Source organism: Ichthyophthirius multifiliis, assembly GCF_000220395.1.
Source record: "Ichthyophthirius multifiliis unplaced genomic scaffold scaff_1120509251428, whole genome shotgun sequence".
In the NCBI taxonomy this organism is placed as follows: Eukaryota; Ciliophora; class Oligohymenophorea; order Hymenostomatida; genus Ichthyophthirius; species Ichthyophthirius multifiliis.
Genome location: NW_004085883.1, coordinates 29,429 through 54,833, shown reverse-complemented (window position 1 = coordinate 54,833; position 25,405 = coordinate 29,429). Strand labels below are relative to the sequence as shown.

General features: G+C 13.7%; 1 protein-coding gene across 1 annotated transcript, besides 40 other annotated features; it reads left to right on the top strand. All coding sequences in view use genetic code 6, as the record gives it.

The window, feature by feature from the left end:
* Positions 1-1,507: 1,507 nt before the first annotated feature.
* Positions 1,508-1,532: a microsatellite.
* Positions 1,533-1,640: 108 nt separating this feature from the next.
* Positions 1,641-1,696: a microsatellite.
* A 9-nt stretch (positions 1,697-1,705) lies between these two features.
* Positions 1,706-1,784: a microsatellite.
* Position 1,785: 1 nt separating this feature from the next.
* Positions 1,786-1,843: a microsatellite.
* Positions 1,822-1,881: a microsatellite.
* A 95-nt stretch (positions 1,882-1,976) lies between these two features.
* Positions 1,977-2,014: a microsatellite.
* Positions 2,015-2,086: 72 nt separating this feature from the next.
* Positions 2,087-2,124: a microsatellite.
* An 851-nt stretch (positions 2,125-2,975) lies between these two features.
* Positions 2,976-3,023: a microsatellite.
* A 1,016-nt stretch (positions 3,024-4,039) lies between these two features.
* Positions 4,040-4,100: a microsatellite.
* Positions 4,101-4,371: 271 nt separating this feature from the next.
* Positions 4,372-4,439: a microsatellite.
* Positions 4,375-4,418: a microsatellite.
* Positions 4,401-4,458: a microsatellite.
* Positions 4,428-4,480: a microsatellite.
* Positions 4,481-6,014: 1,534 nt separating this feature from the next.
* Positions 6,015-6,051: a microsatellite.
* Positions 6,052-7,626: 1,575 nt separating this feature from the next.
* Positions 7,627-7,668: a microsatellite.
* Positions 7,669-8,213: 545 nt separating this feature from the next.
* Positions 8,214-8,273: a microsatellite.
* Positions 8,225-8,273: a microsatellite.
* Positions 8,274-9,396: 1,123 nt separating this feature from the next.
* IMG5_202330 (hypothetical protein) lies at positions 9,397-11,586 on the top strand (the record flags this gene model as incomplete). Its single annotated transcript, XM_004023887.1, has 8 exons — positions 9,397-9,453; positions 9,539-9,703; positions 9,761-9,860; positions 10,094-10,187; positions 10,473-10,566; positions 10,614-10,700; positions 10,907-10,934; positions 11,303-11,586. 8 exons carry the CDS (start codon positions 9,397-9,399, stop codon positions 11,584-11,586), a joined length of 909 nt encoding a protein of 302 aa, XP_004023936.1.
* A 167-nt stretch (positions 11,587-11,753) lies between these two features.
* Positions 11,754-11,802: a microsatellite.
* An 876-nt stretch (positions 11,803-12,678) lies between these two features.
* Positions 12,679-12,723: a microsatellite.
* A 130-nt stretch (positions 12,724-12,853) lies between these two features.
* Positions 12,854-12,900: a microsatellite.
* A 102-nt stretch (positions 12,901-13,002) lies between these two features.
* Positions 13,003-13,041: a microsatellite.
* Positions 13,042-13,974: 933 nt separating this feature from the next.
* Positions 13,975-14,027: a microsatellite.
* Positions 13,984-14,028: a microsatellite.
* A 478-nt stretch (positions 14,029-14,506) lies between these two features.
* Positions 14,507-14,985: a microsatellite.
* Positions 14,517-15,160: a microsatellite.
* A 158-nt stretch (positions 15,161-15,318) lies between these two features.
* Positions 15,319-15,373: a microsatellite.
* A 123-nt stretch (positions 15,374-15,496) lies between these two features.
* Positions 15,497-15,534: a microsatellite.
* Positions 15,535-15,907: 373 nt separating this feature from the next.
* Positions 15,908-15,941: a microsatellite.
* A 501-nt stretch (positions 15,942-16,442) lies between these two features.
* Positions 16,443-16,467: a microsatellite.
* Positions 16,468-19,142: 2,675 nt separating this feature from the next.
* Positions 19,143-19,183: a microsatellite.
* Positions 19,143-19,217: a microsatellite.
* A 349-nt stretch (positions 19,218-19,566) lies between these two features.
* Positions 19,567-19,604: a microsatellite.
* Positions 19,567-19,616: a microsatellite.
* Positions 19,572-19,625: a microsatellite.
* Positions 19,572-19,631: a microsatellite.
* A 417-nt stretch (positions 19,632-20,048) lies between these two features.
* Positions 20,049-20,103: a microsatellite.
* A 754-nt stretch (positions 20,104-20,857) lies between these two features.
* Positions 20,858-20,897: a microsatellite.
* A 299-nt stretch (positions 20,898-21,196) lies between these two features.
* Positions 21,197-21,235: a microsatellite.
* Positions 21,236-23,451: 2,216 nt separating this feature from the next.
* Positions 23,452-23,504: a microsatellite.
* A 1,702-nt stretch (positions 23,505-25,206) lies between these two features.
* Positions 25,207-25,240: a microsatellite.
* Positions 25,241-25,405: the final 165 nt, after the last annotated feature.

The window sequence follows — 25,405 nt, the reverse complement described above, 5'->3', positions numbered from 1 at the left end:
AAAACTAAAAATATATTATATAAGTTAATACAATTTTAATATTTTTTTATAATATAATAAGAATTTCTATTAAATTAAATATGATTTTCCATTAAAATCTAATTATTTTATATAAACCAATTGTTTTTAAATTTGATGTTATTTATTTTTTATTAAAAAGAGTTTTTTTTAATTATTCAAAGCATATTAATATTTAAAAAAAAATATAAAATAATTAAATATAATTTTTATTGATATTTATAATTATATTATTCATATAGTATTAAAATATTTACAAAACCAAAATTAAGTAATTTTTTTTAAGATTTCGTATTATAAAGATAAGTAATTACCAATAAAAAAATTTACAAAAATTAATATTATAATAATTTAAGCAATTTTAATACATTTAAATATGATTTTATTTTAAATAAAATATCTATTTGGAAATATTTTTTAGACATTACCTATATTTTTTGTTCAATAGTTTATTAAATATTTTTTAAACGAAAATTTAAGGAATAAGAAAATTTAATATATTAAATTTAAAATAATTTTAGTAAAATGTTTTGATTAACATTATATTTATTTTATAATTTAAAAAAAAAATATTCGAATGAATTAATTTATTAAATTTTAGAAAGATTATTAATTTTTTTTATAAACCAATTTTTAAGTTTTTAAATTTTTTATAATTTTTATAATAATTTAAAAAATTATAATAAAAAAAGAAAATATCTTATGGAAAATGGACAATTAAAAAATTATTATAATTACTGTAAATTAAAATAATAATAATGAAACTTAAAATATTACGCTAAACTTACGCTAAACAACAGCAAAGAATCTACAAAAACTCAACAAACAAACTAAAAATGAAAAAATAGAAAAATCACTAAATAATAATAAAATATTGAAACACACACTAAGAATAAGAAGATATATTTATGAAAATAAACATAATTCAAAAATCAATAAAAAATTTCATTTCTTATTTAAAATAATCAAATAAACAACAAAGTCGAAAAATATGTTTTTTTTTTAATGATAACACAATAATTCACAAAAATTAATTCTTTTGAAAATCTAAAAAAAAACAATATGTATTTTAATTTAATTATAAATAAACCTAAAAGCATATAAATTTAAAGCAATAGATAACAAAAAATGTATTTTAAATTATAAATATAGCATATATAAAATAATAATAAATAATACAAATAATTAATAATAATGAATAATTCAATAAATATAATAAACAAAACAAAATGAATTATTAATTTTAATTATTAAAAAAGAAAATCTTAAAAAATTAAAATTAAAATTTGAAAGAAATAAAAGATAAGAATGAAATTTCAATAATTCATTAAAAATAATTAAATTTATATATAAAAAAATAATGAAAAGAAAATATGCATAAAAAAATTCAAAAGTTTAACATTCAAAGATATTAAAAAAAAATTAAAAAAGAAAAAGAAATAAACAACATTAAAATACCATAAAAATACAAAAAAATATTATAAATAATAAAAAAGAAAAAAAAAAAAGAAAAATTAGATAATAAATAGGGACAAACTATTAAAAATTAAATAAATGTATAAGCGATATATTAAAAAAAAATTAAATTAGATTTCAATATAAAATAGAAAAAAAACAGGGTTTAATTAAATTAAAATTTATGTATTATAATAATTAAAAAAATTATTGATTATAATAAAAGATCAAAATATATATTAATATTTATAAAATAATATATATATATATATATATATATATATATATATATATATATATATATTTATATAGTTTTTAATTTTATTAAATTTTTTTTATATTTTTTTTTTTTTTATTGTATAAATTTTTTCTTTTAATAATTTTTTAATATAAAATTTTTATTTTATATCATTCTGTTTTAGATTTATTTAAATAAAAATATTTAAAAAAAAAATTACATTTTTATAAATAAATATTTATTTAATATAAAAAAAAAATGTTAATTAAATATAATTTATTCTTAAAAATAAATTATTCTTAATTAAAACTAATATGAATTAATTTTTATTTATATTATTCTGTTTTTAATCTTAAGTTTTTATGTATTTATTTAATATTTATTCTTAATCTATATATTGAATCTTAATCTATGAAAAAACTGAAATATATTAATTAAAATAGATAAAAAGCTTATGTTATTTTACTTCAATATTGAACATATTAGCTTTAAAAAAGAGATTTTTAATATTAATTGAAAAAGTTTTATTTATTAATAAAATTTAAAAAAATATATATTGTTTAAAATATTTTATTTAAAAAAAATAATATTTTTTAATTATTATATTATACATATATTTATTAACATTTATAAAATACATTTTATGTATATTTTTTTAATAATTTAATTAACTTTTATTTTTATTGATTAATCACAAATCGAAAATCATACTATTTCTTTTTTTAATATTAGCATTTATATTAAGTTTTAGTTATTTTTTATTTTATTTCTAAGGTCTTTCATAACTCATAAATGTTTCTATGTTATCTTAAATTTATTACATGAAGACTTTTCTTTTTTTATGATAATAGTCGTACTATATATCTTAAGGATTGACCATCATAATATTATTATTATCAAGCCATTCATTTATTCTCATTTCAATTTCATATGAGTAATCCATTTAAGAATAAGTATATTATAAAAGTTATAATTCATTTAGTTTAAGTTGCTTTCTGGGTTTAATCATTTTTTGTTATTTTTTTTTTTTTTAATTATTATAATTTTTAACTTTGATGATATATTTTAATAATACTACTACCTTAAAATAAAAATAGAATATTTTATTGAAATAACTGTTTATATAATAATATAAAAATTAATAGTGTTTTAATATGTAAATCTAAAAAAACAGTAAAAAAATAAGATTAATAAAAATAAAATGGTTTTATTTCTAGTTTAATAACATATTCTATAAAAAATACGCTAAAAAAACATTAATTAAAATAATAATAATAATAATAATAATAATAATAATAATAATAATAATAATTATTATAATTCCTTAATAAATTATTATAAACATTACTTATTAATTTAAAATAAAAAATTATGTCTATATAAGCTTAATTTAATTAATAATTTTATCAGTTAAATTGTTTAATATATAAATTATTTATAATTATTATTTTATTATTTGATTTTTTTTTTATATTTCATATTTAAATTTTAAATTTCTAAATATTACAATTATTTTTTTAAAAATATTCAATATTTAAAAAACGATTTAAAATGGAATTGTCTTAATAAAAAAGCTTTTAATTTTTTAATTATTTACAAGAAATAGGATTTTTATCGAATAAAGATATTGAAAATATGATAAGAATAATATAAAATTAGTAAAAAAAATGTTTATTTGTATTAGCAGATTTTCTAAAAGGATTAGATTCTTCTTAATGTATAGACATTTCTTTACGCTTAATGTAAAATTGGTAAAAATACGCAAGTAATACTTAAAATTAATAAAAAACTAATTAAGATAATGATTAATAATAAGCTAAAAAAAAATAAAAAAGTAAATTTTTAAATGATATACTGCATGAGCTTGAAATAAAAAAACATTTTAACAAAATAATTTAAATAAATATAAAATAGCCATTTTAAAAAATAAATTTTTTTACAAAAATATAAGAATTAGAATCAAAATTAGAAGAAAAAACTTATTGTACTTTTAGACCATAAAGTAATTAAGTTTAAAATGAAAACTAAAATAAATAAAAAGAAATTAAAAATTAAGAAAATAATTAAATAAATTATTTTTATAAAAAAAATAATGAAAACATAATTCAAAAAAATAGTAATTACAAAAGTAAAAGTTTTTCAATTAATAATAAAATTATAGAAAATATAACAAATTAATAAAAAAATAAATAAAAAAATTTAAAGATATTTTAATATGAAAATAATTAAAATTAAAATAAAAAATGTAAATAAAAATAATATTAATTATAGTATTTATATATAATTTAAAATTAAAAAATATTATTTTGTAAAATAAAATTTATTTATTATGAAATAAAATAAAAATAATATTAAAAATATTAAATAATATGATAAAAAATAAAAATAAATATTAATATATATTTATATATAAATATTTATACAATAATATATATAATAAATATATAAAATAGAAAAAATATATAAAATTAAATTTTAATTTAATAATATATATATAAATTTATATATATTAGAATTAAAAGATATATCTATGAATATGATTAATTATAAAATATATTCATATATTTGAATAAATTAAAATATATTTATTAATTTTTTAAAATAAAATAAATATTTTTTTATAATGAGTATATTTTATATTAAATAATATATATTTTCTTTATATTTTTTTATTTATATATTTAAAATTTATATATTTATATATTTATATATTTATATATATATATATATAAATATATACATATATACGTATACACTTATATCATATATTTATATTTATTTCATGATTTTTATTTTATTATTATTTTTATACTTAATACAAACAATTATATATTATTTTTTTTATATTTTATTTAAAATATTATTACTTCAAATATATAATAATTATCTTAATTTTTATTTTATTTATTTATATTTTTTTCATAATTTATTTATTAAATTAATAATATATATAGATATAATATTTAAAGTAATTTTTATTTTAAAATTTCTAATTAATTTATAATTTTAGTATTTATTATTTATATAATAATAATACTTATTTAGAAATACTTTATTTTAAATATTTTTTTTAATTATTAAAATATGTTATTATATAAACTATTTAATATAAATATGGTATTTTAGTTATTAGTATTTATTTTTTTCTTAATATTTCCCTATTTATTTGAAAATAATATTTATCATTTTTATGCTATTAATCTAAAAATATATATTTATATTTTATTTTTTTTAATATATATTACTTTAAATTGCTTATTATAATATTTTTTTATGGTTTTTCTTAATATTTCATAGATTCTCTTGAAATTCTTTTACATTAATCAGAAACCTTTCTATATACTTATTAATTATTTTCTTCATTATTGCAAATCGCCTAACTTTTATTTTCATTTTTATCTTATTTTAATTTTATTTATGAATTTTTTTTTGAATTATTATCTGAAATTATTAATAGTTATAAACTTTTAATATTTTATTCTTATATTTAATTATAAAGTATTTCTTTGTAATCATGATTTTATTAATTATTATTATTAATTTAAACTGAATTAGATTTTTTTTTTTAAACTTGTTTTATATTATTTTTTTATATTTAAGTATTTTAATTTGATATTTTCTATGATGATTTATTAGATGAATTCATTTACAATTTTTTATTTTCTATAAATTTAACTATATTTTAGTCTAATTAATGTTTTTTAGCATAAAAAATAATAAACCTTAAAAATTCAATTGAAAAATTATTTTAATAAACTAATTTGAATAAATCAATTAAAAGATTTTACTTGTTATTAAAAAAAAATAAGATTTTTAATTAATCAATTTCCTATATCAAATTCTTTTTATATTTTTTGGCATAATTATTTTCTTCTTTTATTTCTTTAAAATGCATTAAATGATTAAACATATGTTTAAGACATTAAAATCTAATCATTAATTTAAAAAATAAAAAATCTATCTTTTTTTTTATTATTTACGAATATTTATATTCTTTTTACTTTTTTCATTTTTTCTTTTAGGTATTCTTATTTATTTTAAAAAAAATATTCGTCCAATATGATTGCAAATTAAATTGGTTAAAATTATATTTATTTTAATTTTTCTGATTTTATGCATTCATATAATCCTTCGAATATTTACTTTAAGTTAATTTATTTACATATTTCGTTTATAAAGCTATTATTTAATAATTCATTTTTGAATGAATTAAAATATTAATAAAGTTAGCAATTTTTATTCATTTTCTTTTTAATTTTGTTTTTTAAAAATTTTAAAATTAAAATTATATATTTTAATATGAAAAAAAAAACAAAATCAAAAAAAAAAAAATCTAAAAATTTGAAAGTTTAATTATAACAACTTAATATAAAAAAAAACCGGTCCAAAAAATATAAAGTACATAAATATTAATCAAAATTAAATTTTATGTGTAAAGTATTAAATATTAATATTTGTTTTAATTGAAAAAATAAAAACCTTAATTAATCTAATTATAAACTATTTTTTTATAAAATAAAAAGTATTAAATAGCAATACATTATATCTATTTATTTATTTGTTTTAAAAGTTTAATTTTATTAAAAATTAAATATATAATAAGTTTATTTTTTATTTAATTTCATAAAAAAAATTAAATTATAATTGTCTTTTATCATATCTAACTAATTAAATTTTTCATGCTTCCTTCCATTCTTTACAAATTTTACATTCGTAATCAAATTACATATGAATAATTCCATCATTATCAAGAAACTATAAATAATTATAATTAAAATATTCGAAAAATTTATTTAATTTAAATTAAAAAACACCATTATTTTTCCTGTATAATTTCCTCGTCCAATAATTCCTCCAGGTGCTTATTATAATTATAAATCGAAAGTTTGAACATCTTTTTTAGGAGCAAAGCATCCCATAGTCTCTTCATATTTATCAACTTTATTTTTTGGAGGGAAAAAAAAATAAAAAATTAATAAAATAAAAATAATGCCTTTAATATAATATCTCCAAATATTATTAACAAACTTTAATCCATAAACACAATCATTTCTAACAATGAAATGTACTCTCATAAAATATAATGAATTTTCTTTAATATCAAATTTTTATATTATTTCATTTTTCTATTTATTTTTACTTATAATAATTATTAAAAATATACTTAGAAATCTAATACTATATTCTAATAAGGATTATTTTCTGATATGACTTCTATTTTACATATTTCTACTTCTACAACTTTTATAATAATAGTATATATATACATATATATATGTATATATATTGGATATTAAATATTTATTTTATTAATATATTTTTATAAATCATATTATTTAATAAAATTTTATAAGATTTTTATTTATTTATTAATTTAAAAATTTATATTTTTTTTTTTTTTTTAATTTTAAATACTTTCTTAATTATTTATTTAATCCATGTTCACTTCTCCAAGTAATTATTATTTATATTTTTTTAATGATTCATCTTCTTTATCCTTTTTGAAATTAAAATAAATTCAAATTAATTTAAATTAATAACAATAAATTTAATACAATATTTAACATTTATTATAGAGTTAATTTTCTTGCAGGCTTAAAATTAGATGCATAAGAAGGTAACTTAAAAAATTATATTAAAATTAAAGAAATATATAACAAAAAAAATCATAATATATATAAAAAAAAATATTATAAAATAAATACATCTTCTTTCTTAACATTTTTAAATGTACATGACTATTATCTTTTCCTTACATCAGTTTATTTTAATTAAATATCATTCTGCATTAATTATTATATTATTTTTTCATCGTGCTCAGAAATTTGATTAATTTTTTTTTCTTCTTCTGTCATAAAAATTATATGAATATTTGTATTTTACTTTAATATATATATTATAAGCAAATTAAAGGTATTATATTTTTATATTATATAATTAAATTATTATTTTATATATCTTTAAGTAACTCTCAATATATAATTAATTAAATAAAATAAAAATCAAATTTTTAAAAATCTAAATTATTATTATAATTATTGTTTTATTTTATAATTATAAGAAAACCAATCTTTGAAAAAAAAAAAAAAATATTAAATTAAAATAAATAATAAACCTATAAATTTATATATTTATATTAAAATAATTTCTTTAAATTCAATAAAATTTAAAAAAACTATTATTACTATAATTTTTTTTTAAAAAAAATTAAATTTATATTTTGTATTTAAATTTCAAATAATATATATAAAATAATAATTATTTATGTGTATCAATAATCACTTCGTTTGCATAATATAATTTTTTTATTATCATTATTATTATTATAATAGCTCAATTTTCTTCTTTTTTATATTCATAATATTTTATAATATACCTAATAATCTAATAATCGTTTATATTGTTATATATAATTAAATTTAAATCTTATAAATTATTCATATTAAAATATAACAAATTTAATTTTTTTTTATATACATATACTAATAAAAATATTTCTATAATTATAATTTGTTTTTTATATTATAAATATTTTTTTATATTATAAATATTTATTTTTATTCTTTCCATAAATAGTTTATCCTATTGTGTTAAATATTAAATAATAAAATTAGTATTAAAAATAAATAAATAATAGGCTAAAACGTTAAATAATAAAATAAAACTTATGATTCGGCCTTTTTATTTAATCAATTTACTTTAAATAGATTATTAAAATAAAGTAGAAATATTAAGATTATTAAAAAAAGCTTTATTTAAGCATAAAATTATAAGTAAAACAGAGTAAAGAGTATAAGAGCATATTTAATGTTAAGAGTGAATGGAATATAATAATATTTTATAAAATTTATTTAGAAAGTTTTGATAGCTATTAATATAATTGTCATGATTTTAGGTAGGTAATAATAGCAAATTTTTCGTAAAGATATTATTTAGAAAGACGTACAATGCTTTAGAATTCTAAAATTGATATTTAATCTATTTATTAAAAAATAAATTCATTATAATACTCTGATATTTTAAAAAACAATTTCGAAATATAATATTATAATTTTGAAATTCAGAATGTATATTTAATAATATAAATCAAAAATAATTTAAGGTTAATTTAAATAAGAGAAAATCTAAATTTTAGAATGATAAAATACTGATTTAAGCCCTATTGTGAATTTATGGAAAATTCTAATAAAATTTATGAACAAAGGAATAAATATTTCAAAAGGAAGATTTAATAACTTTAGGAGGGGGGGTGGGGTTTAATAAAAGCCAAATAGAATTTATAATTCTATAAGATTAAATGGTAATAAAAATAGTTATGAAAACAAAATTGCTAAAATAATATTTTTTTTTTATTTTATAAAAATGTTATAAAATTTAAAGAATTAATTATTTATTTATTAATAATATCAATAAATTTTATTTTTTTATATGTAATAATATGTAAAACGAATAATAAATGTGGTGATATACAATATAAATAAAAAAACTGGTATATATATAACATAAAAATATTATTTTCTATAAAATCATTATAATAATTTTTTTTTTTTTTTCTATTTTCAAAAAAGTATAAAATAATTATTTTCAATTTTTATATTAAAGTTATAAATATTTAATAAAAAAAAAAATTAAAAATTTATTATTATTTTATTAATACAATCATTAAAAATTAAAATATAAAAAAAATGGGTCAATGTTTATCAAATCATAACAAATATAAAAAAAAGAAACAGAATTCTACAGTAATTAAAATAAGATTTAATATATAAAAAAATACAATACTTATAAATTTTAACAAATTCTAATAATTTTAATTAAAAAAAACAGACTCAAACTTAATAATCTTAAATTCCATCGAAATAGTAATCTATTTATAGTATCGATGGATAAAGACTTTTTGAAAATCTTCAAAGTTTAGATAAGCCAGGACCTCAAACAATAGATTTGAACTTATTAATTAATTACTATATACCTTATTTTGAAACACATATAGTAAAACTTTAAAATATATTTATCAATAATATATGTAAAATATAATATTTATTAAAGAACTTTCAAATGGAAAATTGGAAAAATATAGTCTTAACAGAAACCCAAGCAATAAATCAAATAGAAAAAGCAAATATTAACTAAATAAATGATTGTAGCAGTATTTATTAAAAAAGTAAATATTTACTTAAAAACAAATTTTTGAATGATAATAAAAATATTATAAGAACGTAGAAAAAAAAAAAAAAATATTTTTATTTTATTTTTTAAAAAAAAACAGAGCTACCCCTATATATTTATATAGAAATTTAATAATTAAAATGTATAACTTAGACTGGAAAAATTTACAAAATAAATATGATATATTAAAAAATTAAATATTTGAATATACAGATTAAAACATTATAGATGAAGTTCCCTTATTCTCTAATGAGGAAAATACTTAATAGGATTTAGATTATGTTTTACAATTAAATTCTTTGAACGAGTAAGGTATTTTAGCATTTAAAAGAATAATGTGGATTTTAAAAAAAACAGAATCAAAATTAAACTATGATCCTTTAATTGCACATTCGATTTCTTTCTTATTAATATTTTTCAGTGAATTCGAAACTTATCATATTATAAAAGCCAATTTAATAAATTCAGAAGAATAAATAGAAATTAATTCTAAAAAAATGAATTATCATTATACTTTAAATTTTAATTATTTTATGCAAAATTGCAAAAATTTCGAAAAAAGAGCAATTAATTAAAATAAAAAAATAAAAAGTCTATAAATTCATATATAAAATTTTGATGCTTCTATCGATTAAATATTTTTCGGATGGATTAGTAAAGGATTTAAGAATATTCTTCCTTATATTGTACAAAGATATTTATTATATTAAAATTTAATATTTATTTTTGTTAGGCATATATTCAAATCATGTTTCTTTATATAAAAGAAGGGCTAAAAATATTTCATTATATTGGATATTCAATTTTAAATCAACAATAAGTAATAATTTTTCTTTTTATTTTTAAATATAATTATTCATTTATTATAATAGCCTTAACTTATTTAATCTTAAAACAAATAATAATTGCAAATTTTATCAAATTAATACTTAATAAATTTATTAAATAATCCTAAGAAAATATCTCATTTAATAAAAGTAATATTATTTTATAAAATTAGATTAAATTAATAATAATAATAAAAAGTACGGATATATTCATAAATTAAAAAAAGGTAAATTTTGTAAAATTAAAACATCAAATAAGTAAAATATTTAGGATGTTTTAGTATACTATAGACCTTAACTTCGTTAACCATCAACAATTTTATAATATAAAAATGTAAAACAAAACAAAAAATATCACTTAGTTAAAATTATATTATTAAAATAGTTTTTAAAAATATGGAGTTGGCTACCCAATTACTAAAAATTATCAAATCCAATTTAAGTTTTCTCAACAAGGTTAGATGGATACTCACTTCAATAATTATATTTGAAAAGCAAAGAATATAAAAATATGCCTATGTTATTATTAATAAAAATCAAAAATTATATTTTTGGGGCTTTTTGTGATCGAATAATAAATACAAAAGAAAAAAAGTTTATTATGGATCAAATGAATCCTTTGTTTTTTAAATTCATCCTAAATAAAATGTTTATTATTCCACAAATGTTAACAATAATCATATATATATTGAAGATTAATACTTTACAATTGGTAGTGATAATAATGCTATAAGAATCGAAAGTGATTTAAATGGGAAAACTTTTAAATGTGATACTTATGGTAATCCACCTTTAAATAACGCAGATGAAAATAAATTCGAATAATAGAGATTTAATACTTTAGATTTAGAAGTTTATGCTTTATGTTTTTATTCTTGAATATAGTTTTTATTTATTTTTTTCGAAAAAAAATAAAAACCAAAAAATATCAATTAAATTAAACTATTGATAGAAGTAAAGGAATAAATAAATTTAAAATTGTACACAAATTATAAAGGTTTATTTAAAATATAAATAAATATAAATAAACATATAAACAATTACTTTATTTTATATTATTTATATATATTTTATAATTATTTAGTATTTTTATATGTTTACTATATCTAGTTTTATATATTCAGTATTAAATTTATAATAGTCTCTAAAATTATTCTTATTATTTAATAAGCTAAAAATAAAATTGAGATAATAATAAACCATCCCTTAATAAATAAACTAAATATTATAAAAATAAAAGATTTTTTTAGAAAGCTATATATTATAAATAGTATTTAATTATATAAAAAATAATATATATTCTATTTAAATTTATTTCGAAATAAATATATGTAAAATTCATAAACAAATAAAATAATCTTTTTTTTTTATATTGTTAAAAAATTTATAAATATTTTTAAATAAATAAATAAAATGATTTCAAATCAAGAATAAATTGAATAGCTAAAATTAAGAATTATGTAAGCTGATTAATTAATTAAATAAAATATATAAACCTCAAAGCAATCAATAGATTAAGAATTCAAAAGAGATTCTTATATAAATGAACGTGATTTAGCTTTAAATTAATGTTAAAAATATAAAGATGAATTATTACTAAAAAATAAAGAAGTAGTTTAATTAAAGGAAGAAGTGAGTAATTTAAGGAAGGAAATAAATTAAAATAATAACAAAAATAATGGAATTAATAAAGTATAAAATACTGAGTTATCAAAGAAATAAAATACAGTCTTTTTAAATTAAATACAAGAGCTAAAAGAAGAAATATTTTAAAAAAACAAAACAATTTATAATTTGAAATAAAATATAAAAGATTAAATTGAAAAAAATAAATCTCTTATAAATACAGTAGAAGAATTAAATAAAAAAGTAAAAGATAAAATACTTATTGATAAATATTCTTAAACAAATTAAATAAAAAAATCTGATAAAAATACATAGACAACAAATATAATTGATTAAATTAACTTAAATAATTAATTTAAAAATATTAATAAGTAATTTAATAATGATTAACTTAATGAAATTGATAAATTAAGTTTTCATTCGTCTTCATTGGTTTTCGAAGAAGATGAGGAAAAAAATAATTATAATAAAGTAATTAATTTGACTTAATAAAATACTCTTAATTGTTAAAATAAAAATGATAATAATAATTTAGATAATAAAATATTTTAGATAATTTAAAATATTAATGAAAAATAAGATATTATGATAAAGATTTAAAATTAATATAAAAACAAATTATTTAAAATATTAAAAAATAGTTTATAGTCTATAAACAAATAGAAACCTAATAAAGAATCAAAATATAAATAAAAATAAATATATAAAATCGAGAAATTAAACCATTAAAAAAATATTTTGGATTTCGATAAAAATCAAGAAACTTTTTATACTGAAAATAACTTTTAAAACTAAGTTTAAAATAAATTAATTTAAAATTAAGAAAATTTAACTTTACAAAATAATCAAAAAAACTTACTAATTTAAAAAGTATAAAATTAACATTAATTTAGTAAAATTATTTAATTAAAAAATTAAGAATAAAAAACAATAAATTAACAATATAAATAAGATTCAAATAATATAGAGATTAATTAAATTAATAATTCGATATAGTTAAATCAAGAATAATAAAATATAAAAGAAATTTAATAAAATAATAATTTTATATAATTAAATCAATAAGAAGTAAATGATATAAATTAAATATCAAATTAATAATATAGTTTAACAGAGTAGTTATCTTTTTAAAGTTAAAATATTGAATAAGGTACATAATAAATTTAATAAAATACTATTTAATCTATTAAAAAGTAAAGCAAAAATAAATAAAATAGTATATAGTCCTAAATCGAATAAGAGAAATAATATTAGTTTGAATAAATAACTAATAAAATATAAAGTTATTAAGAAATTTAAAACCAAAATAATTTAAATTAATTTAATATAAATGTATAATAAGATAAAAATAAAATCATACAGTAAAATTAATAATTAACATAAAAAAAACATAATGTACAATAGAAAATGAAAATGAAATAATATAATAAATTAATTAATAAAGCTTAAATATATAGTAAATAAATAATAATAATAATGAATAAACAAATTAATAATAAAATTAAACTTAAAACAAGAGTGTGGAATAAAATAATGTTAAAACAAAAGAAAAGTTTAAAAATGATTAATAAACCAAAAATAAAAAATAAAAGGTTATATTAATTAATTAAATATATAATAACTAGCCTATAATATAAACTCAAACTGAATAAAATAAAATAAATAAAAACAAAAGAAAATAAACTAAAAAAAAAACGAATATAAAAATGAAGATTTAGAAGAAATGTAAAAAACAAAGTAAAAATAAAACTATAATGAATAAAATAAATAAAAACAATTCAAACAAATAATAGACGAAGAAATACTTTCGCTTTTACAATAAAAAAAAATTAATTATTATCTAATGAATAAATATAAACATAAAAATAATAAAATTTTACAATATAAACAAATTTAAATTAAGAATAAAAATAAAGTTAAGAAAAATTAGAAAATATATCATTTGAATAAATACAATTAATGGAAGAAAATAAAAAAGATAATGATAAAATTTAAAATATATTATAATATAAATCAATTACATAAAATATAAATGTAAAACAAAATAATTTATAAGATGAAAATTTATATAATGAAAAATAATAAAAATAAATAATTTAATAATTATAAAAATAATAAATAGAATAATAACAATTATAACCATAAATACTATTATAATAATAGTAACATTAAAAACAAATATAAATAATATAATAACAATAATAAAATTAATAATAATAACAATTAAAACAATTATAACCAAAATAAGAATAATAATAATAATAAATAAAATAATAGTAATATATATAATAACAATAATAACAATAATAAAAATAATAACAATAATAACAATAATAACAGTAATAACAAATAGAACAATAATAACAATAATAACAATAATAACAATAATAATAATAACAATAATAACAATAATAAAAAAAATAATAATAATAAGAATAATAAGAATAATAAGAATAATAAGAATAATAAGAATAATAAGAATAATAAGAATAATAAAAATAATAAGAATAATAAGAATAAAAAGAATAAAAAGAATAATAAGAATAGTAAGAATAATAAGAATAATAAGAATAATAAGAATAATAAGAATAAAAATAACAATAATAATAATAAAAAAAACTATAATAACCAAAATAACAATAATAATAATAATAAAAATAAAAACAATAATAAAATGAAAAATAGTAATAATAGGCAATAAAAAAATAGGAATAAAATAAAATAAAAGAATAATAACTATTATTATAAATATAGTAAAGAAAATAATAATAATAATAATAATAATAATAATAATAATAATAATAATAATAATTTTTAATAATAATAAAATCACTAAGAAGATTTATCTTATCATACTTATATAAGTTGTTAATCTTAATTTTAATAAAGTTATGTATAAAAAATTCAATAAATATAAACATAATAGTTAAATTAATAAAACTGTTAATAATTAATAAATGAAAAAACTTAATTTACAAATTTATAAAATACACTATAATAAAATTAAATTCAATAAATAACATAAAAAATAAATATCAATTAAAAATATTAATAAAGTTTTTTTATAGAATAAATATAAGAAAAAGGATTATAAAATTATTTGCAAGATGAAATAATAAACTGTAATAATTATTACTAAATATATAATAAACATTTTTTTTATTAAACTAAATTAACGAAAACTAAATAAATTAACTAAAAGATATTTTAAATAATGAAAAAAATTCAGTAAAAGATATCTTATTAAAAATAAAATACTCTAAATTTCCTGAAAATAAAGGATTAAATAATTTATAAATAATTAATGATTTCAATACTTTTTATAATTTTTTTTTAAATAAAGAGAATACTAATGCAATGCATAAATCCTATTTATATATATTTTAAGGACAAATTAATAAAAAAAAATTCAAATTTTGTTAAAATTTTGATCCTTTTTAAGATCCTGAAAGGAGTAAGTTTTTACTCGTGTTTACACTTTTATGTATATTTTTGAAATTTACATCGAACAATAGTAAATTGATTTAATTATTGTCTTTTTGTATAAAATAAAATGCAAATTTTGATTATATTTATATTTTTCTTAATATTTTTCCTTAAATTTTTCTCGAAAATGTAAATGAAAATACTTTGTTTCACAATAATTGTTATTAAATTTCTGATATTATTTCGATTTTTAAAAATAAAAATCTTCCATTTGAAAATATTGGAAGTAATTAATAATTTTTTTTACCTTTTTTGCTTTGTGTTTTATTAATTTTTATTTTTGAAAAATTCTTACAAAAAGAATATTAAAATTAGTTAAAAGTACATTAAATTTTGTAATTAATAAGTAGTTTTTTAAATTAAAATTAGAACAAATTCACTTAAATTTTACTCTCTTTTACGAATTAAAAAGATATATATAAAAGATTTCAGGATGAATATTCACAATATAAAAAATACGGATATTTTTTTAGTAATTATAAGCAAAGTTTGGAAGAATTTTCACATAATATTTTCTTAAAAATCATAAAAGATGACATTCTAGTAAAAATAGATGCTAAAATATAAAAATGGAATGGAAATAATATTTAAAGTCACTTTAATTTTGTTGATTTTTTATAAGGATTTGAATTTTTATTTGAATTTTTAGAAAATAATTTTGCAAATAAAAATACAGAAAATATTTCTTATAATATATTTTTAATTAATTTTTGTGAATATTTCTATGAAAATGTACTTAAAGGTTATATTTATAATAAAAAATATGAAAACTCATTACAAAAAACACTTGCTGTGTTTTTACTTGTTAATAAATTAAAAAAAAATATTAAAAAAACTAATATTTTAACTGAAATTCAATTTTTTTTTTAATAGATTCTATCTTCTTAAAATGAAAACGAAATTAAAAAAATACTTGAGAAAATTATTTGAACAAAATATATATTAAATTATTATGGGGGGGGGGGGGGGGGAAATAAAAAAAAAAAAAATTAAATAGTTTTATTTTATTTTTTAAACAAAACAAAAAAAGTTCAAAGAATTGTCAATTAAAATTAAAAATAAATATTTTTATTTGTTTTTTCAAGAAACTTTTCTTTATTAAATCCAGAAATTTATAAAATTCCATTATGGGCCTATTAAGAAAATATTATTTTTATAAAAGTAAACTCATCGTTTTATTTTATAATCTAACTTTTATCATTTAAATTATATATTTATTAAAAGTTATTAAGAAAGACATTAAAATAATTAAAATTTCCTTCCAATTGAATAATAGCAATCTCTTATAAATAGAACTTATTTTTATTAACAAGGTTTTAACATTAAATATTTTAACAAACCATTAATTAATTAAAAAAATTAAAAATTTACATAAAGCCAAAACCATAATTCTAATTATCAAAAAACGCAAAACTAATTTTTTTTTCATAAAAAATAATACCAATTTAATTTTCTAAAAGTACAAAAAACTCCACTTAATAATATCTTTGATTATTTTTTTCAAAATAAATACTCGAAATATTTTATAATTATTAATAATTAATATTTATTCTAAAATTATTCAATTTTTAATCTTAAAATATCCATTATTGGAATTCTTAATTGTTCTTGAAATTTTTAATTATTATTTTTATATTTTCTTATTAAATACATTATTATTATTATAGAAATTATATTTATACATTTCCTAGTATTACATTACCATTTGATTCAAATTATTAATCAATTAATATACAATCATCATATTATTTAATTTATTTTTTCTCACATACTAATTATTCATTTATTAATAACGAATTATATAAGCTTTTCTAACAAATACATTTAGACTAATCATCAGGGTCTAAAATTGAGCCAGAAATACATTTTTTGCAAATATTTTATTTTTATATATTTAAAAAACATTCTTAACATCCTTATTAACATTTAATTATACCCAATTTGAAATAGTTTAAACCAAATATTTTATTTTCTTATTCATTTTTAGTTTTTGTCTACATTTTTATTTTAAGGTTTTCGTTTGTGTGATTAATAAAAAAGAATTCACTAAAGATAAAATCATTTTTGCTATTTTAGATTCCACATATATTTTTTTTTTACCAAAAATCTTATTCATAGTATATTATACTACTTTCTATAGTATCATCTACATATATTTTTAATCCTTCTTCTTTTTCAAAATTATTTAGTTAAAAAACTATATTTTAAATATTTTTTTTTTGTTATTATTATATTTTTTTAACATTATGCTTATATTAATATTCCAGCGTGAAAAGGTAGATTTTCGTATTTCCTTTCTAAATATTTATCGGTATGTACTGAAGGAATTTATATTACTTTCTCAGTTTTACAGAAAAATTATTAAGAATTATTCCAATTAGATAAGTCTTCCTAATTTTCTGTAAGTTCATGATCGTACCATTCTATTTGAGTTATGGTTATGGCAGACATTTGTGATATTGCAGATATTTTTTATATTATACTAAATAATAATAGTATTGAATTTATTTTTAAGGATACCTATAACATATATTTTATTAAATTCGGCTAAAAAAATTTTATTTTTTATAGAAGTCAAATATTTGATATAATTGATATTTTATTATAATAAAAAAGCATTATTTTTATAAATAAAGTTAATAAGAAATATATATTTATTTTTTTAGTTAAAAAAAATATATAGAATATTTTTTTTTTTTTTTTGTAAATTGAATAATTTTTATTTTAAATTGAAAATATATATTGTTGAATAAATTGCTATATTTCTATTAAATTAAATTTTTTTCAATAAATATAATTTTTTAATTTATTTAATATATTTTAACATTTTTAATTAAAAGTAAATAAATTAATAAATTCAAATAATAAAAAAAGCTTATGGGAAGTTCTCAATATTCATACAATAAAGAATGTTAAGACTGTAAAAGTTGTTTTCCTTGTACAAAAGTGTATAAAAAATTTTAAGAAAATAAAATAATATATATATATATATATTATATAAGTAAAATCTTTAAATAAGAAATATTAAAAAAAAAAAAACAATATAAACAAAAAAATTAGATGTATAAATTAAGAATGTAAAGATTAATATATGAAATTAATATGTAGAAAATGTCATGAGTAAGAACATAGATTTATTCGTGATTAAAATCCAGATATTAGTTTATAAGAGTTTATAGATGATTTGAAAATAGCAATATAGGAAAAAGAAATAGTAGAAAAACAGTAAATAGACCCTCAAACAAATATGCTTTCAATCTATGGTTTTATAGAAAAAATGATTTTAAAGATTAATTCAATAGAAGATTCATTGATTTAAGTATAAATAAATAAAATAAATAAAATAAAAAAAAAAAAAATAAAAGATGAAAGAAAATATAGAAAAAATAAATAAAATAGTAAAGCAACCAACAATATAGGCAAAATAAATATTAAAATCTTTAATAAAAAATAAAAAATATGACAATATAGTAAACAATTTAGAATAATTACTTGAAATTGTAAAATATAGTGAAGGTAAATTCTTTTGGGTTTAATCAAATTAAGTTGATTAATTTAATAATATTATTAATCCTATTATAAATAAAACCGAATAAATATCTATTATTTTGTAATAAGATGATAATATTATTTACTAAGAATGCTTGAAAAATTAAATTATTGCAAATTAAATCATTAATGGAATTAATAATTAAAATAACATAAGTAATGAGAATTTATAGGCAAGTGATATCAAATAATACTAATAATAAAAAAAGAAAATAGAAAAAGAAAATGAAAAAGAATAAGAAGAAGAATAGGAAAAAAAAAAAATCGAAAAATAAACTTATATAAATTATAAATATGATTAATTAGATATTGAAGATATATAAGTAAATGATTAAAATTAATAAAATTCTTTTATTTAAATTTAAAACTTTTCATAAAAATAAAATACAAAATAATTTTCTTAATTAAATATTCCTTAAAGTTAAAATTAGAGCTTTATAAAGGAAAATTCAATTTAACAAATTACATTATAATAAAAAAGCCTTATAAAAAAAAACTCACTTTAAAATAAAAACGAAAACTAATAATAATAGTAAAAAACTTAAGTATAAAAACCATTACTATAATAATAATAATAAATATAATAATAAACATTTGCTGATAAAGAATAAAAAATTAATAAAAATAAGAATGTTTCTTAATAAAAAAAATCTTCAAAAATATAAAAAACTGCATAGAACTAATAAAAATAGTTTTAATAATAAATTATATATAAAAAATATAATAAAAAATTATGATTATTATTTATTGTTCTATTATAAATTATCTATTTAAAGAGTATTTAAATAGATAATTATAATCTTAAAAATAAACTAAAAGTTTCCATTAAAATTACTATTTTAAATATATTTAATTTTTTCTTTTAAATATAAACTAAATAATTTTGTATTCTAAAGTTTATAATTATTAATTTATTTATTGTTAATTTATTTTAAGTTTGTATTTTTTTTTTTAATTAAAATAAAAAATTAATAAATGTGTATAGAAGTAAAAACTTTATTATATTCATAAAACCAGTAAATCGTTATTATAATTATACAAAAGATGTATTTATATTAACTCAAGCAAATGCAAATTTATTATTCCTTCAAATTTTCACACATCAGTTAAAAATGCAGTAATTAGTTCCCAAAAATTATCAACATTTAACAAAAAATCTAAATTATATTGAGAAAATTTTAATTATTAATAAAAAAATACATTATAAAAAAACAGATAATTATTTTAGATTTAAACTATTCAAAATATAAATAATTGTTTTTCTAAATTATTTAACTTTTATAATAAAACATTTACTTATTTACTTTAAATATTACAAATAATCGTATAAAGAAAAGATTTTCTCATATTATTAAAGATACTTCAAAATATACTGATTTAGGGATTAGTGATATATCTTATAACCATATAGTCTAAAAAAAATTCGAATTTTTTATTAATAATAATTAACTACGACACACCAAGCTATAAATTTGAACATCTCAAAAAATTAAAATAAATGCTAATTATTTTAAAATAAATGCTGATTAGCAAAAAATGGTCTAAAAATAATGCCTGAAAGATGTAATTATAAATAAATCCTTATTTTATTTGAATATTTTGGTTATTTTGGTTAATTATATAGGTAAAAATACTAGAAATATACATAAGGAAATACAAATTAATAATTAATAGAATTAAATATTATTTATTTTAAATAAAATAGAAAGTAAATCATTAAATTTTCTTAGTAAATTCAGTTTGTGAAAAACGGTGTTATTTAGAAATCTTAAAAATAATTTAATTTAAGATAAAGGAATTAAAGATAATTGAAAAAAATAATAAAATTAAATATTTTAAAAAAAAAAATACTTGTAAATAAAAAAAAGTAAGAAAAATAATTTACAAAGAAAAAACTTTAAAAAAATTAATTTAATTATGAATTTGTTTATAATAAAGATATATGAGATTAATGGAACAATATATAATTTGAAAATTAAATAAATATAATTAATCTAATCAATAATTATTTCTAAATATAAAAAAGTTGTTTAAATTTGGATATTATTTTTTGTTTAAAATAATCTTTAATAATAAAGCAAGCAATATTTAGAAAGTTTAAACACTTATTGATTATATGAAGGATAATTTGTAAAAAAAAAATTAAAATTAAAAAAATAGTATTCAAGATTTGATTAAATATTAACGTAAAAATTAGTTATTTAATACTTTTTGATTTATTAAATATAAAATTAATGAAGATAAAAGAAAAAATTTATTTGTATATTAAAATATTCAATTAATATAATAAAAATATACATATATAAAATTAATTTTTTAAACAAATAAATATAAATTTTTTAAAGAATTTTTTTTTTTTTTATTTCTTTTAAAATCACTTATTTTATTATTTATTTTTTCAAAAAAACTTAATCAAATAAAAAAAAACCATTATATTTTTTTTTTTTCTATGACTTTTGTTTGTTTGTTTGTCAATAATTAAATTTTTACTGAAAATATGAAAAAAAAATTAAACAAAAAGTATTAATATATGATTGTTAAATAATATTTATTTTGTAATATTTTTAGTATTATTAATTTCAGAGATATATAAAATACATATATAAAACTCGAATTAAAATTTGGTCAAATGTTTAAACATAAAAACTAATAAATATAAAAAAAAATTAGAATTATTAAAAAAATAAAACTAAATCATAAAAAATCTTAAAATATAACTAATAATTTTAAAAAAGTCTATTTAAATTAAAAATATTTTATAAAAACAAATTTCAATTAATAAAAAATGCGTGATAAAATAGAAGTAATAGAGAGAGAAAACGAATTTTTCAAATATACATTTCCTATATATAGAGGTTTATGCTTGATAAATTTATATTTTGGATTACTAGCATTAAATTAGGAAGAACTTAAATATTATAAAATAAATTTTTCAAAGCTTTTAAATATAAATTTTACCATTCATCCATAAATAGTATTAAGAAAAGTTAAAATATCATTAATAATATTTTTTATATTTTTTGCTGGACATTAATTTTCAATTGATATAATAGACTTACCAGACTATCTTGAAAATTTTTTAAGCAAAATCGAAAAAAATTATTTGCCTTTTATCCTTTGGTTAAGTTTGATTCTTTATTTTATACTCATATGTAACTCAGCAATGCTTTATACATTAAAAACTTTATATAATTGTATTTCTGGTCCTTTTAGATCTGCAGTTGTAATTTTTCAATATGGATGGGTTACTGATTAACTTGTATCTTTAATTGGCCCTATAAAAGATATTTAATACACAATTTGCTATTATTCGTGTGATTATAATGATTTAAATTAACTTGATTAATGTAAAAAATAAACTTTATATTTATTTATTTTTTTTAAAATAAAAAAAGGTAAAAATGAATAACCTATAAGGTTTCTATTAGGTATTACTCCAATATTAATGAGAATGGGTTAGTGTTTAAGAAATTGTAAGTAAAAGAATAATTTCAAAGGAGATGATATTTTGAATTTTGGAAAATATGTATCTAGTTTAATTGTTGTTATTTTTTCACATTTAACTAATCATGTAGATAAATAAGTATATATGTAATATTGGATTTTTTGTGCTATTATGTGTTCTATATATTCTTACATTTGGGATATCAAAAAAGATTGGGGTTTGTGTAATCCTAAGCATAACTTTTTAAGAGAAATTTTAGTCTTCTAAAAACCTATTTTTTATTACTCAGCTATTTTTATTGACTTAGCTTTAAGATGTACTTGGTGTTTTACTATTTCTAGTGGAGTTGTTAATTAATTGGATATTAAAAAGGAATTATTTAGATTTTGTATTTTCTTTTTGGAAATTTGTAGAAGATTTGTTTGGAATTATTTTAGGTTAGAAAACGAACATATAAACTAAAATTATTAACAAATTATTTATAAAAAAATGATTACTCCTTTAATTTAAATTAGTAGGAATACTATTGCTGGAAAATCTTTAAGATTATAAAGTATTAATTAATAGTTATAAAACAAAAATAGGTTAAGCTCTTTAAAAATGAGCTTATTATTGTAAATATTTATATATATTATTTTTTTATAATTAAAAAATTATTTTAATTTATAAAATTCATATATATTTATAAAATAATTATATATTTTAATTTATTTATTATTTATCCTAGGCATGATGTTAGTTGAATTTTTTAAAAGTTTTACTTCTATAGTTTTTATGATTGGATATTTTTTTTAATTTAGATATTTAAATAAAATATATATATATATATATAATTCTTAAATTATTTAATTGTCCAATAAAATTAATTTAAATTTAAAAAGTTTATTTTAATAAGCATTCATCTTAAAACTTAAAATTTTATTCTATGCTAAATATCAACTACAAAAAATAGCTAATATAATATAAAATTATTTCTAAAATTTAAATAACAAATAAATATATTAAATAAGATTTTTGTTATAAATATTTTTATTCAAATTATCATTAAAATATAATAAGAAATTAAATATTTAATGTAATAATGTTTTTTTCTTTTAAAAAAAAATATTATATTATCAAACTTTTTTTGTTTTAATATTTTTTTTAAAATAGTTATATTATATTATGTTATTATGTACTGCAGTTTCTCTTAGATTAAGACTTTTTTTCATATATTAAAACCATAAATAGTTTTTTTAAAAAAAACAAATATGGTCATTTTTAGGACAAAAAATTCGTAAAGAGTCTAAATATATATGAGAAAAGAAAATATCTATTTTAAAATATAGTAATTTCTTTGTAACTAGAAATTATTTTTTAATGTGGATTTAAGTTTTATTTCTCAAAAGAAAATTATATTTATTATGTCGTAAGAAAATTTATTTTCTCAGCAAGAAGAAAAGTTATATTAATAAATAAGTTTTCATTATAGTTAAAAAATTAATATATAAATATAATTAAAGAAAATAATTTAAGATTAATGTAGTTAAATGGTAAATAATAATCTAAAATTTTATACTCAAAAATAATATTAAATTTAAATTTGATATATTTTTTAAAAATAATAAATCATAATGTTTAAGAATTATTTTTTCCTTTATTAAAAACCAAAAAAAAATATATATTAATATTTAATGATACTTTTTGAGGGAGGAGGAGGGGTTTAAATATATAAGAAGCTACAATATTACTTTTTTTTTAATTTAATCAATTTTTTTTTATAAAAATATATTTTCGTTTTAATCGTTTATTTTTAAAATTATTAAATAAATTATAATCATAATCTCAATATACTTTTTTATTTTTTAAATGATTAAAATGCCAATTCATATAAAAACAATTTTCCAATATAAATAATCGGATTTTAAAATAAAAATTAATAATTTACAAGTAAGATAACCAGTATTATTAGAATAATATTAATTTTAATTTTTACAAGTTTTTTTTTTCCTAAAAAAAAAAAAAAAAAAATTAATAATTATGAATCAACAAAAAATTATTAATATAAATTATTTAAAAGATATAATAATTATATATTTTATAAAATAATTAAATAATTCTAACTAATATTCAAAAAAAAAAAAAAAATTCAGTTATTTTTTTTTTTTTTACTTAATCTATTTTTTAAAAAAATAAAATTAATTTTTATTTTTTCAAAAAAATGGACAATACTAAACTATCCAATGAAACAAAAAAATTAAGTAATAATTCAACAAAACCAAAAAAAAGTAAATTTTAATCTATTATGAATACGTATCAAAACAGTTCTAATAATAAAAAAAAATACCTTGTTGAAACCGAAAAAGATGATGATGATTATTTCCAAAATAACACAGATCAAATAAATAATTCATAAAATATTTAAGTACAAAATATCTCAGTACAAAAAATAAAAAGATAAAAAACTCCAAGAAGATTAATAAAAGCAATTGGACTATTAGTAAATGTAAAGAGTTTTTACAACTAACTAACCAAAAATTCACGGATATTTTACAAAATAACGCACTAATAATATAATTTAATAGGTGATTATTCATCTTTTTATAACATAAA